Genomic DNA, 15,239 nt, shown 5'->3' with positions numbered 1-15,239 from the left:
AAAAGAGCACAACTACAATTACTTTTTGTTATTTCATATCACCTTTGTTATTTTATATGATAAACATATATATCTTTGTTTTACAACTTATATCATTTGAAGCCTTTCTAAAGCTTGTTTTTAAACTGTTATTCGGTAAGTCGTACCTGGTAGGAAATATGGACACTCTTCTTTCAAAAATTCTTTGAGATTTTAGCCAAAATTTTAGGTTTGGTCACCAGAGCGTTTAACAAAGACGGGATTGTTCTCAAGCGTTTCATTTACATTGAATTCATCAGAAAATTTTGGCTTGCATAAGGGCAAGATTAAATAACTTTTAAAAAGAATGGCACACTGTTGCATGCAAGGACACCTTTTAAGGACATTCTTGTCCGCTAAAGCCAAACCGGTAATTTGTTTAAAACTAAGATCTTGACTCGAAATTTCAATGTATTAGACCTAATGTTCTAACTTCTATCATTATATCGGGGTCTGTCTTACATGTACTTGCCAAGTAACTTGGTTCGTTGGTTGATCTAAGGTCGATCTGTATTAAATCTATTCTTGAATATTCCCAGTGTCAGTGCTTCCATTGTGGTCTGTCTTAAGTAGTTCTTGAGGTCAGCAGGGCTGTCAAGACCCAAAATGCCAAATGCATGAGATCTATCTCGACTTAACTTAAGTGTGCAAGGTTTCATAGGAAGAAGTTTTCAAGGCAAATGCAGCCAATTCAGCTTCAGGATGTTTGAGCATTGGCACTATTGGGTCAATGACGTGATTAGAGAAGAATTGTTTTCTGATGTAAGTACAACTGTACTTCTTGCCAAGTTTCAAATGGTGACCACAGAATGGTTAGTCTGAATTTCCTCTGACCCTGCAACCCTCCTCTTTTTTATTTGGATATTGATATGACAGGTTTTGGGCAGAATGATGTGCCATATGTAAAGTTGGAGTTTTAACAATACTGCTGAGTACTGCCCATCAACAGCTTCAAACGACTTTCAAGTTGAAATTGTGCATGTCACACCTACTTACTGTAGTTTGATTCTAGAACTATTTTCCTTTATGTTTCATGCAATACCATATTTGCCACAAAAATTACATTGTTTTTATTGAAGTTTTGATAATTTTCACAAGAGACCCTGCTTTGTTGATTTTTCAAGTCGTAACATATGTGAAGTGGTGCGAGACTACTAGGTTGAGCTTGTAACTTTTTGTTTAGAACTGAGGTGATATGATTTTGAAAACTGGAGTCTTAACAGAAAATTTCATAATTCTGGTGAAAAATTTCATGTCTGCAACCATTTTGTTCCAAAAGTAACAATCCTTATACCACAAACATCATTAAACACAGGTACAGCAAAAGAGTTTCCCTTATATATTCAAGTAACATAAATAATAAACTGTTGTATTCTTCCACGTATACCACACACATTTTTTTCGACTTTTTCTTTGTTCTAAGAAGGGGGTGTGCAGTATACACCAAAACAATGAGTTTCTAGATTTTTTTCAGGAGATATATAGTTTTCGGGAATCAGAACTAAAGTCGTCAGTGCAAGACAACATGGAAACATCTTGTATTTTTGAGAACAGTTTTATGTGAAGTAAACAAATAAAGTTTTACTGCTATTTATTTGTTGTTTTTTCCATCAATGCCATTTTCTTGCTTTTCATAGTTCATATGAAAAACCATGACTGGCTTCTTATTTTTCTTTCTACACACACCGTCCTAATTATAACTTCTTCACCTGTGTGCAGTGGAGTGTTTTAAATACACAGTAATGGGAGTGCCAACCTGTCCCCAGGTCCATTATCATTTAATTATCAAGTAACAAAAGATCAATTTAAAAGGTAAAAACAATTGTCACTAATCCTTTAATCCCCTTGATGAACTGTTTCCAGATGTCAAATATCAATACACATTCTTGGTAAATTTAAACATCTTTTTTTATAAACGGTTGGACATGATGCCATTGTTTTAGCAAAAGAATTGATTTGCATATGAACAGGAAATGTCGGATCTCTAAACCTCCTAGGGCAAATTGGAATTCTAATTTCTCCTAGGACATATTAGGCTATCTCGATTTGCCCTAGGATGTGTGAATTCCAGATCCTACTGATTTTTATAGGATCTGGAATCACACTGGATTTAATGATGAGGGGGATTCCGGATATCACTAAACATTTTTAAAGTAAAATATGCTTATGATTTATGAAAATTTGGAATGTTGTTGGACATATTATATTCAATAAACTACATTTTGAACATATTTTATTTGATGAACTATAATTTATAACATCAAAAGGACTACAACATCAAGCATTTTGAGCAAGTCTTTATAAACAGACCAATAAGTGAATAATGTATTCCAGCGTAACTAATTTTAACATCATGCCATGTTTTGTTTTTACCCAAATGGTCTGTTCTAAGATGACATTTCTGGAAAACAATAAATATCTCATCCCTAGTAACAACTGGGCAGTCTGTTTTAAGACAAAGTAGAATCTAATTTCCAACAGGCTTTGTTTTCTTAAAGTTATTTACAGCCCAGTGTTTGAATTTTGCCCCATCAGCTATTTTATTCCCATTTTCTGTCTTCAAATACTTTAATGTACATTTGTTGTAGAATTGTTCTTTGTTCTAGAAAGAACAAACTTTTCTCTGTCATATTTCTGTAGCTGGTCATTTTCATCTTCCAAGAATTTTTCATGGAACAAATTTTTGCGTTCATCCAAGTTTTTTTTTTCAATTGTGATTTAAGATAAATATTTGAGCAACACTTCTGATCTATGTTTAAGGGATTAAGTCCAAAAGTTAATCAAATTATACTTGTCACAGAAAACTTACCATAACATGTAAATGATTTAAACCATTAGATAATGAAATACACAAAAATCTTTAATTTGACTATCTAACTTTTAAAGTTACGAAAAAGGAAATAAAATAATAAAAAAAAGGGATTTTAATTTACCAGGAAATTGTCCTAAGCACATAGAATACTTCAAGTTAGTTTTTTTTTTTATTTTGCTTCATATACATTATGTAAACATTTTTGTTTTCAGTTTTAGTGCATTACATGCATTGACAGCAATATGGCACTTTGCTTTCCAGGAAGGCACACATATTCAACTTGTGAATTATACACTTTTCAAAATTTATTTGGAACATGTAAATTATGTGTATATCATAGTTAAAATTCCTTGACCTTGTACATTTTAAATGTGAAGAAAGGTCAAAACCAAGTAGAACCATATAAAAAATGTTTGAATTTGAAAGACTCAAGATGTAAAGAACAGAGTAGTGATACTCAGATCAACATGTTTTTGAAATTGAATAAAAAATGCTGGATTGAATTTAGTTACATTAATGATTTCAATGTGTCGTATACCTTGAGTCATGGTTATATTGTGATCCAAGTACATGTATGAGTATATTTTGTTTGGAAATTAAAACTGACTTTCTTTTTTGTATCCTTAGTAATCGTAATATATTGCTTTAGTGTAATTTTATACACCATAAAATAGGTCAAGTTTGATATTGGTGTACACTTGACTTATCACTTCAAAAAGTCCAAAAACTCTAGTTGGTTCCAGATCCAATTTCTTTAGTTTTTATTTCATAATCTTTCATCCCTTGTTTTAGCTAGAGCTCTATGATCTGAAAAAGAGGGGTACAGGAATGCATATTAGTGTGTAATGCACTAGACACATGTACCATAGAGCCTCAGATTTGTCCAATTTTTGTTGAATAAACCTAGGATTTATGGCACTTGGAGGAAAAATAAATTGATCAATTTCAATGGTTATGTAGAGATGGATTTGGTAACACTGTTTGTTAAAATTTCACCAGGACACTTTGAAGATACAAAACAGACACGGGTACAAGCAGAATGGGCATAGGGGTGCAGGTCTCTTAGGGCAGGGTGCAACCCTCAATTTCTATCTATCAAGCACATTGTCTTTGTTACCCCAATGACGCAATAAGTTTCAACATTTTTTTAGATCAGATTTAGTGTACCTTTGTCTCGACTGATGCAACCTATTAGACAAACAACATCATCAGCACAATTAAGTTCAGAGATACCATTACGAGCCCAGAAAATTGTTGGTGGGTGGTTGATTGGATGTGCTGGAATGTGTTTTGGTGCAGTTATACTTGGTGGAGTCACAAGGTACTTGTTATTAATTTGACTGAATATAGGATAAGGTTTAAATCATAGAAGGAATGATAATGTTTGTATGTAAGTGTTGTGTTAGGCAGTTTGTGCTGTGGTGAGATGCCAAGTTGTCCTGCTCATGTCATATGAAAAACTAAAATTCTCATGATTTCCAGTCATACTTGTTATGTTACTAACAGAATACTTTTCATCAACACACTACTAAATTGACATTTCTTTAACTTCATTGGTTGGAGAATAAACATTCTGTTTACTTGTATATTACCCCTATTTTTTAGACTAAATAAAAAAAATATTTTCAAAGTAGTTTTTTCGTGACTAAGAATGTTCAAGGCTAATTAAAGTGTCATACTTGATTTCATGAAGTTTAGGGTCAATGTTAGTACAGTCCTTGAACCGATACTCGCAACTATTTAAAGGATCGATGATCACTGATTGATTGATTGCTGAGGGATCAGTAACCAATGACTGGTGACTGATCTGATCACAGTTTTGTATGTAAAATGACGGATGATAGGTTCATGTCAATTTAAGAATTTCCATTGAAACAAATTCAGTGTACTACCAAATTAAATTCACCTTAAATTTTAGATATTAAACCCTCATATGGTATTATGTTAAAAATTAAAAAATAAACAATGTAAACTAAAAGTAATTCATTGATGTGTAAGGTTTAGTGGATTGATTGGACAGATTGATGACTGATTGAAAACTGATTGGTGATAGATGACCAATCACAATGGTAGTTGCATAGACCGGTTCTTGTACTGTTTGTTTGAACATGGTTGATTGAAACTTATTGTGATATATTTTTTTAATGTGACTGGATTTTAAACTGACATTTGTGCATTACTGAAGTTGTATTTTTCTCAGTATCCTGAAGTATTTGCTGTGTTAAATATACACACTATAGTAAACACAAACAACAATATCTGAATTTTTAACTCCCCCTGAGTTTTTTTGGCTAATTGCCTATGATTTTTATTTACAATTGTATAAGTACACCATTTATAAATATAAGTTTCAATTATTTGCATTTTAAGATATGTACTATTTTTTATCAGACTTACAGAATCAGGTTTATCAATGGTTGATTGGAAGTTAATCAAGGATATGAAACCACCACAGAGTCAGAAAGAATGGGAAGAAGAATTTGAAAGATACAAACAGTTCCCAGAATATAAATAGTATGTACAAAAAACATAATTTTGTAGGGTAGAAAGAACAAATGAAAATATGCTCCATGTAATTACACATGTATATAACAGTGAATATGTGCAGTTAACTTCATTGGATAGCATTGGTCTTCTTATCTAGGGAACCAAGATTCTAGAGGATATTCAAAAGAATGTAGTCAAGGGACAAGGACTAGACATGACAATGACAATCACCTGATGAAGTCCTTTGGCATTTAACTGGATGACTGACAAAGAGATCTGAACTTTCTTTTAAACTTGGGTTAAAATTTCTGTAAAAGATTTTAAATCTCTTGTTAATTGTCCAGAACACATGAAAAGCATATGTCAAGCATATGTATCAATTTTTTAATGTTTAATCCATCAATAATCATGGATTAAACTTAAGAAATGAGAGAAGCGATGTGCAGAAACTTTTATTTTATCCTGCAGAAGTTTTATATTTACAAATATTGGGTGTGAATAAACCAGTGCTGTTTTAGTATAGTAGCATAATATCATCTTCTGTTTATCTAATACAGAAAACAGGTAATCAGTTTTAGGGTGCTTCCTAATACGTGTAGGTCGTCAAGAAATGATGTAAATTGATACAATTAATCACCTTTTTCCTGCATGAATTATTTTATACAGTTGCAGGATACTGGGATCATTTTGGGCTGCACTTTGTGTCAATTGGCACATAAAAAAAATTGACAAACATAGCAGAAAGCCTTATGGAATTTAAACTGTACAAGTACATTTGCATTGCCAAAAATATCTAATTCATTTGTACTCGCTGCGGAACAGTCTGAAACAGTCGCTTCAGAAACTCTGGTGAACTGACTGTTTCCAAAGCTGTTAAAAATAATTTGAATTTTATTTATTTTTTATGAAATATATAATGAGAATAGGTATGGTGTATATGCCAAAGAGACAACAACCCAACCAGGATGAAAATGTCAGCTCAAGGCGACCGATTGCTCTTCATGTTTTATATATAAATACTATTTCTATTTCAGTGTTAGCGCAGAAGAAGAAATGACATTGTCACATTTTAAGTTTATTTACTACATGGAGTATGGTCATAGAATGTGGGGTAGATTAGTTGGCTTGACATTCTTGTTACCTGCTGCATATTTTCTTAAGAAAGGATGGATAACTAAAGCAATGAAACCCAGAATGTTAGCATTTGCTGCACTGCTAGGGTTCCAGGTAAAGTTTTGAAAAGCAAATGTATAATACAGCTGTTTTTTTTCTCTTTATTGTGAAAATACATGTAAGTAAAAAAAGTTTGTTATGGCAATAGTTACCTTTTCCTACCAAAAAGTCTGACATTGATGGTATTGATTCCATCAGGGTTGTACGGGTCCTTGAATCCTTGAAAAGTCATGGAATTTCATTTTGAAAATTAAAGGCCTAGAAAAGTCATTGAATTCTGTATTTTTGCTAAAAGTCCTTGAAAAGTCATGGAATATTATTCAAATGACATATTGTTTTATTAAGTTTTGAAATAAGCAATCTACAGTCTTCTTTATCTCACGTTTTGGAAGGTAAGTCAAGGGGGAATAATCTGTAAGTGTTCGGGACTGGTTTCTGTTTGTAAATGTCATAAAGGGAACCAGATTTAACTGGTGTTGAAACATCACGACGTTATAAAACAAAATGCCAGGAAACTAACTTTCAACCCAAGTTGGTTGAAAAAGAAGAAAACAAGTGTTGGCTTCAAAGGGGAGGTGGTGCAGGAAAGGCCAGGTGCACAATCTGTGCAAAAGACATTGACATTTCGAACATGGGGTATTCTGCCCTAAAAAGAACCATATTAAAAGTTCAAAGCATAAGGAACTCTGTTCTAAGCTTAATGAATGTGTTCAAAACTTTTCGCATACACAAATATGCTTACAATAATCGAAAAAAAGATGTGCAGTTGTTTGTAGATTTGGGTATGGAATATTAAAAAAAAATCCTTGAAACAAATGAAAAACTAGAATATTCACTTGTAGTTTGGAACTATACAACAGTATTTTTGTATCTTAGAAAAAAAAGTACTGAATTATGGCATTAACATTCTTGCTGTTGTATGCGGGTAGAACATTTGCTTTTACAAAATGATATAACCCTTTCATTAGCTCACCTGGCCAAAGGCCATGTGAGCTATTGCCATCACTTGGCGTCCATCGTCGTCGTCGTCAACAATTTTTTGTAACTTTTCTCATCTGAAACTAATTGACCAATTGGAACCAAACTTGGTATGAATGTTCTTTGGGGTATCCTGCTTAGAACTGTTGTGGGGATTTTTGATCTGTCAAAAACATGGCCGCCGTTACTAAAAATTGAACATAGGTTTATTTGTTTGTTGGGGTTTAACGTCCGAGCAGCAATATTTCAGCTATATTCAGACGACTATTTAGGGGTCAGACAGTAGTTTTTTGCATATATATCCAAAACCGTTAGGTTTAGCCAAATTCTGATTTGGGTAATAGTGTTCAGCATGATGAGATCTATCTGTGGTCAAATTTTCATTTTAATCTATAAAGCCAAGTTGGAGTTATTTCCTTGTTTGATGTTCTTTTGCTATTTTTTATGTTATTTCTTTCAAAAATCTCCTTCTCTGACACTACTTGACCAATTGGAACCAAACTTGAATGTTCTTTTGGGTGTTTTGCATAGAACTGAAGTGGGTTTTTTTATCCGTCGAAAAACATGGCCGCTGTTACTAAAAATAGAACATAGGGATCAGACAGTAGTTTTTTGTATATACCTCCAAAACCGTTAGGTTTAGTCAAATTCTTTCACTAGCTGAAACGATCCTTATTCTTAGGACTACAAAAGTCATTGGCATAAAAGTTGTCAGATGCCTTCTTATAAGAGTTATTGCCCTTGACTGGGGAAAATGACAGGTTTTCTTTTACAGTTTTCAGCCATTGTCTTGAAAAATATGATAGATTTAGCCTTTCATTTGCTGAAATGATCCTATCAAAGTTTTCTTGAGTCAAAATTATTGGACAACTTCTTGTTTAATTTATTGCCCTTGAAAGGCAAAATTCAACCAGGTGAGCGATTCAGGCTCTTGGGAGCCTCTTGTTTTTTTTGTTTTTGTTTTTTGGCACACTTAGTACTTCCCTGAGGTAAATGCAACACATTTCAGATTTTTGTGTAAATATTGGTTGAACACTCAGCATATAATGTACCTTGCTGAAATACTTGGGTTACTGAGCATTAATAGTAAATAGCAAGAAAGGGTCTCTAAGCTTGTTTTGAAAAATGTGTGAAGTGAAAAATTCATGATATTCGACAATCTTTAATGTCAAAGTCTTTTCAATTTGTAGGGATTTTTGGGATGGTATATGGTGAAGAGTGGTTTAAAAGAGCAGCCTAAATCAACCGATGTTCCTAGAGTTAGTCAGTATAGATTAGCTGCACATCTTGGTTCAGCCTTTGTCCTGTATGCTTTGTTTTTATGGTCAGGATTTACACATCTTTTACCTTATAATAATGTAAGTGTTTATGGATTATCTCATCTGTTTTGTGTTCTTGATGGACTGATTCAAAAACTGTATTGCATTCTGGGATCAATATTGTTCATGAAGTTCCATACATAGATCAATTCGTATTTTACAAGGATTCTATGACCGCACTACGTTGTTTAAAGGACAGAAGTTGAATTTCTGAATTGGTCCATTTTGTATAACAGCAAAAACAGGTGTATGTACTATGTTTAGTAGTATTTTTCTCATTGTCCATGGGATATAGTTTATAGTTATTTATTTTGGTTGGTTGAAATGGATTTCAATGTTCTATACCACAAAAGAATGGTATAGATTAATTCGGGGAATTATTGCCCAAATTCATATTTCCTAATGAATTTCATTGAAGTTCATTTTAAAGTTTAGAATTCTTGGGTCATTTCTTTGCCATGCTAAATCTTTACATATAATGAAAATTTGTATTTTGGGACCATTTCAGAATTAATGCACAAAGTAAATTACATAAGAAACAAGAAATATATGATGTTTGTTATAAGCTAATTTGAGAAACAAAATCAAACACTTAAGGAGGTAGATCTAGGGTAAGGGACACAACTCTTAAAAATCATTGGAATGTTTGTATGCAGCATTTTACATAAATCTTATGTAAGCATCTAATTAACTTGGATTCTTTTTTTTCTGCTTCAAACGAATGCTTGAGAGCCTTTGGTGAAATTGTATAAAATACAAACATATCACTGATTCCATGAGTTATGTCCCTTACCCTAGGTCTACTTTCTTGATGTTACTTAAAAACAATACTTATCCACAATTGTGAGTAATTTAGTCAAAGATTTGAGCTTTAATGTATGTTGCTTTTGAAAATTTAATTGTCCCCATGAAAAAAAAGAATGACATTGTGAAACAAAACATATGTATCAATGTATAACCTATATCTAAATTAGTAAATACTTTCAGAGCAGAACTTTGAAGCTTAGATATAACTTATTTCTCATTTTGTTTTAGATTGAGTTTACAAAACAAATGAGAAGAATCAGAGGGATGGCACATGGGATCAAATCATTAGTATTTCTTACAGCCATTTCAGGTAGATTGTACCAGTTAAAGTTTAGTTATAAATAAATATAATAAATATATAAATAATATAAATGTACATGTTTGTTAATTTCATTGTAGAGTACAAATGTGCATTAAAAGGTTCTGTTAATTTCATTGTAAAGTACAAATGTACATCATAAGGTTCTGTTAATTTCATTGTAAAGTACAAATGTACATCATAAGGTTCTGTTAATTTCATTGTAAAGTACAAATGTACATCACAAGGTTCTGTTAATTCCATTGTAAAGTACATCATAAGGTTCTCAATCTGTTCAGAAAAAGTCACGGTACGTATAAAATGGAAGATTAAAATGTGTAAAATCTTTCAGATTCTGTTATTTAGTATGTGATGATTACCTTGTCACTTTTTCAAATCAAGTACCATACAATTACTTGATACAACAGCATACTAACTCATCTTAGTGTTTTTGTTGTAAACTTAGTACCTTATATTGGGATATTTTGGTTGTAGTTTTATTTTGGTTCATTTGGTGTCTTTTTTAAAATTGTCAAAATTAAACACATCAAAATATAACATATGCAAATATTTGGACTGTCATTTTATGTTGGTGCATTATCATTGTTGAGTGTACAAAAAATAATGTAGAAAGAAATGCATGATTTGCTTACTTATAGTTACCCCATTAACCTTGGCAAAAATAAATGTATTTATTATTATTATTTATTTTATCCAGAATAACTGGAGCTTTCAATCTGTCACTGGTAGCATTAGAATTGAATGAGTTGTTTTCACTCTGATAATAAGGTCAAAATAAAACACCAAATTAAAACAGGCACATTTTGTCAGAAAATTGCCAAAAATAACTAGATGCCGAAATATCCTAATTTACAGCCTGATTGATTTGATAATAGATATTTATGATTTTAATGGCTGACTGGTTATTTATTTAATTTTTAGGAGCTTTTGTTGCTGGATTAGATGCTGGATTAATATACAATTCATGGCCCAAGATGGCCGATAGGTGGATTCCATCAGATATGTGGGGTATTGAACCTGCATGGAAAAATATTTTTGAGAACCCAACATTTGTTCAATTTAATCATAGACATCTTGTAAGTATTATTTTCCTCTGAACAATGCTTAATTATTATTAGAAATCTGATATGAGAAAAATGTGCACCTTAACATTTGGTTTGAAAAAGGTGTTGCTTGATCAACTTGGAAATGCATGGAAATTTATACACTAGCCCTTCTTGGTGAATGTGTACTATTGTCCATCTGTTGTTCACACTTCACATAATAACTAAAAAAAAACACTCCAAAATTATTTATGAAATTATCAAATTGGTTAGTTCTTTTGGTGTAAACTTTTTTTTGGTCTTAATTTTAGATTTAACATATCTGAGTTTTGTACTTAATTCATAAAGGACTTCTTCATTGGTTTGTCATGTCAGATGTATACCCACCATGCCATGTTTTTGTATTTGGTTGGGGTATGTTTTTGGAGAAATTTATAAATTAATAGTGTTTTAGTCACCATAAGTGGATCATAAATATTCTTAAGACAAACTTAAAAGGGTTCTACGATATCATAGCTGATGTTGCAGAATTGTTCTTTGAATAAACTTGTTTAATAATGCTTTTTAGGCAGAGAGCACCATTTTGTTAATAGCTGGATTCTGGTGGATGTGTCGTAAAGCCCCACTTCCACCCAGGGCTAGAATAGCTGTTAATGCCTTGCTTGGAATGGGTTTGCTTCAGGTATTTATATACTGTGAAAGTACTTTCATTTGTGGGTACCAGTTTTCGTGGATTAAGGAAGAAGCACAAATTCATGGATTCTTGAATTCTTGGTTTTGAGGTTTTCAGTATACACACCAATGGAATTCTTCTTTACGTGGTAACCAAATTTCATGGTTTGGCCTACCCACGAAAACCACGAAAATTGGTACCCAACGAATAAAAGTACTTTCACAGTATACTAGTACATTGTATATATTTGAATATTGGAACATAGTATCGACTTATCTAATCATTGCTAATCCTATAATATCTTTTGCTGCTCGGGCGTTAAACCCCAACAATCAATCAATCAATATCTGTTGCTAGTACAGTGGATTCTTGTTAATTGCATAGCCTTTTTGTCAGCAAAAAAACATGCAGTGAACATCAATTACCATTTCAAGGGAAAATACCATATATTTTCAATGTTAAAGTGGGACACATTCTTTTATCATGGATAATTAGATATAGTCAAAAGAAGGTCAAAATATTGTTGTATAAACGAAGTTCAATAGAAAACTAAGGTAATTCACTAACAATGTATTGTTGTTTCACCCATGGTACATTTTTGAGTAAATTTTGAAAAACATTTTTGCAAGTAAGAGGAATTTTCTTATATTTGGTCTTATGTTATGCCAATAAAAGGAATTTTATACATGTACAAGATGGGAAATGTTTTTGTTCTTTCATGTATGCGAAATGTTTGAAAACAAGTCTCATTATAATGGAATACTGGTACATGTTAGAATGGAGGTTGCAAATTCAATACATGTAGTAAAGGAAGTGAATTGACTTCCGGAAGTGCAAACAAGTACCACTATCTGTGAAAAAAAGTTGATTTACAACACCACTTTTCTTGTTTCATGCTTGAAAAATGTGTTTTATGATACTTGTTTTAAGAACAAAAATTCATCATCATTTGAGCTTTATTATTTTTGTAAATATTCTTTGTCTGACAAAGATGAACTTTATTTGTAGGCTACGCTGGGTATTACAACCTTACTCAACTATGTGCCAACACCCCTGGCAGCCTCCCACCAATCTGGATCCTTAGTCTTACTGAGTATTGCCATTTGGTTAACACATGAACTCAGGAGGATGCCAAAGTGATCCTTTATCCATTTATACAGGTGGTCAGTGTTATTGGAACACATGGGCAAATGAAAGTGATGAAAGTCGGAGGTGATAAACTTTCAAAGCTGTGATATGTTCGAAGGAATTCTTTGTTGTATGGACTATTTTGAAATCATGCACAGTAGATGTGATATATAAGCTTTTACTCTTAGGATATCTCCAACTATTTAGAATCTTTAATACTTGTTTATTACACCAGATTAATTTTGTTTTGCACAGTACATTTTTTTAACCTTCCAGCTTGGTTATATGTACATAAGATTCAGAATCTCAGTTTGTATGTTCAACTGCCTATTCACATTCCTTTTAACTCTATAACTGATCAATGAATTTGTTTGTAATGTAACAATACACAAAAACTTGGTATTATTGTTTTTTAGTTATACTGAAGTAAAGATGATAATTAAAGTTATTGTTACATGTACCAAAAAATGTCCAATGGGATTTGGAAAAATTCATTTGTCTATTTTAATTCAAGATGTTGTGCTGTATTTTGCATATGTTGGCAGGGTTAATGCTCCGAAAAAAATTTCAACTTCCTTATGTGATTTTTTTCTTAGATAAACACTTTTATGTCTTTATCATTTTTAAAGTACTTGAAAAATAGAAATAAATTTCATTTATTAGCAGGTCACAAATTAATTGTACAATGTTAACATATATATACTGGTACATCATAACATGCATGCATTCAATTGTTGCTTTACTGTGTATTTGATATCATTATTGTGCACAATATGCAATATACATGTGTATAAGTGTGGAAATAGAGGAGATGGGGTTACAAATAAACATGTACGTGAGCAGTGGGGAATTGAGGGGAGTTTTTTGGGTGGATGGTCCCCTTTGGTAAGTAAATTTCGTGAATTCTGAGAAATATTTTTGCAAAAAATTTATCCACACACACACACCGTTTTTTTAATGCATTTCTGAATCCACCTGAATCTTTTATTTTTTTCTCATTGGTTTCAATGCTAATTTTAATTTTAAATGACTTCCCAAGTAAAAATATACTGTTACTTTAACCTACAGATACTCCTTATCAGCTTAATCTTAAAATTTGTCTGCTGACGAAAAGACAAAATGGTTTAACACACTTGCAGTAATACACTGGCGATCATAAGTTCAGTAACTATAAAAAATACAGGAAATTCTATTGTTATTATAATTATATGATAGGATGTATAATGGGGATGAAGCTTGAAAACATAGGATGATAAAAGTAGTATTAAAGTATGTTTCCTTTCAGTTCTAATTTTTAAAATGAAATGTCAAGAGTACTTTTTTTCTTAGTGCACTATATATTTTGTGTAGGACTATTTTCTCATATGTTCCAAAAGCTCATTAGTTGCATTGGTGGTACATGTATGTAATATCTTATGTTGTAGTCTATGAAGACATCACACTTCGTATTTAATAGAGGACTAAGTCCTCATAATGACAATCAGCTAACCTTTGACCTTAGAAGCACTGAGAGCCAATTTTAGTTTGATATGAAATTATAATACCAAGGGTGATGCCAAGTCGGCAAAATAAATGTTAATCACATCTTGAAGTTTGTCATAGTCATAGTTGATGTAAAACCATAAAAGGCATAACTGGTTTTTTTTTAAAATACATCAATACAACTTCACCCTTGTGCAGGGTTACACCTGCCCCATATAAGTTAATGTGCTGAAATTCAATGCATTGTTAAAGACTCCTGATATATGTTTGTTATCATACATGTACATGTATTTCTTAAATGTGTCATGGACTCAGACATTTAATGTTTGTAATAAAAATTCTTACCAACCTTTTTTAATTTTAATTTATTTATGCTGTGTTTTGATTCATTTGTTAAGCCTTCATTACTAGTTTGATGTAATTTTATCTGGAAAGAGCATAGAAAATATGCTACAACACTTTCGTTTATGACTAACAATAATACATACAAAAGTGAAAGCAATAAGACCCCTCAAATGAATATGTATTAAAAAAAAATAGTGCATTTCTGAACTGCAGAAGCATTCCACATCTAAATTTAACTTACTTCAATCTATGTTAAGCTTCCAGTAGTACAATATATCTTACAAAGGTAAGAAAGTGTTGAAATGAAAAATCTTGTACATACATGTATATGTAGCTTTATAATTTACATTACTTTTTTAGAAAATAGGACTCAATATTGTTGGTTTATGCCCTGTTATTCTTATTCTAGTCATGTAAGATTGGAATTGTCTTTGTCATTTAATTAAGAACCCTTTTTGGAAGTTATAGAAAGTACTTTCATTCATTGGTATTAATTTTACTTGTTCAGTTTGTAGATTTTCAATTTCATGGATTCACCTGTCCAATGAGTGGGAAATATCTTTAATTTTGTGATAACCATAAAATTTGGTACTCTAGAAACAGTCATATTTCCACAATGTAACAAAGTAAGCAGCACAATTATCTTATAAAGGGT

General features: G+C 31.9%; 1 protein-coding gene across 1 annotated transcript; it reads left to right on the top strand.

Moving 5' to 3' along the window:
• Nucleotides 1–248: 248 nt before the first annotated feature.
• On the top strand, nt 249–14,592 carry LOC148621487 (heme A synthase COX15-like). Its single transcript, XM_088575945.1, has 9 exons — nt 249–388; nt 3,982–4,151; nt 5,222–5,344; nt 6,352–6,544; nt 8,659–8,826; nt 9,823–9,904; nt 10,835–10,989; nt 11,525–11,638; nt 12,638–14,592. Exons 1-9 carry the CDS (start codon nt 326–328, stop codon nt 12,767–12,769), a joined length of 1,200 nt encoding a protein of 399 aa, XP_088432071.1. The 5' UTR covers nt 249–325; the 3' UTR covers nt 12,770–14,592.
• Nucleotides 14,593–15,239: the final 647 nt, after the last annotated feature.

This window comes from Perna viridis, chromosome 3 (genome assembly GCF_037379345.1).
Source record: "Perna viridis isolate PV_CMFRI_1.1 ecotype Kerala chromosome 3, ASM3737934v1, whole genome shotgun sequence".
Lineage (NCBI taxonomy): Eukaryota > Metazoa > Mollusca > Bivalvia > Mytilida > Mytilidae > Perna > Perna viridis.
The sequence above is the reverse complement of the archived record's forward strand: the minus strand, read 5'-3'. Positions and strand labels throughout refer to the sequence as shown.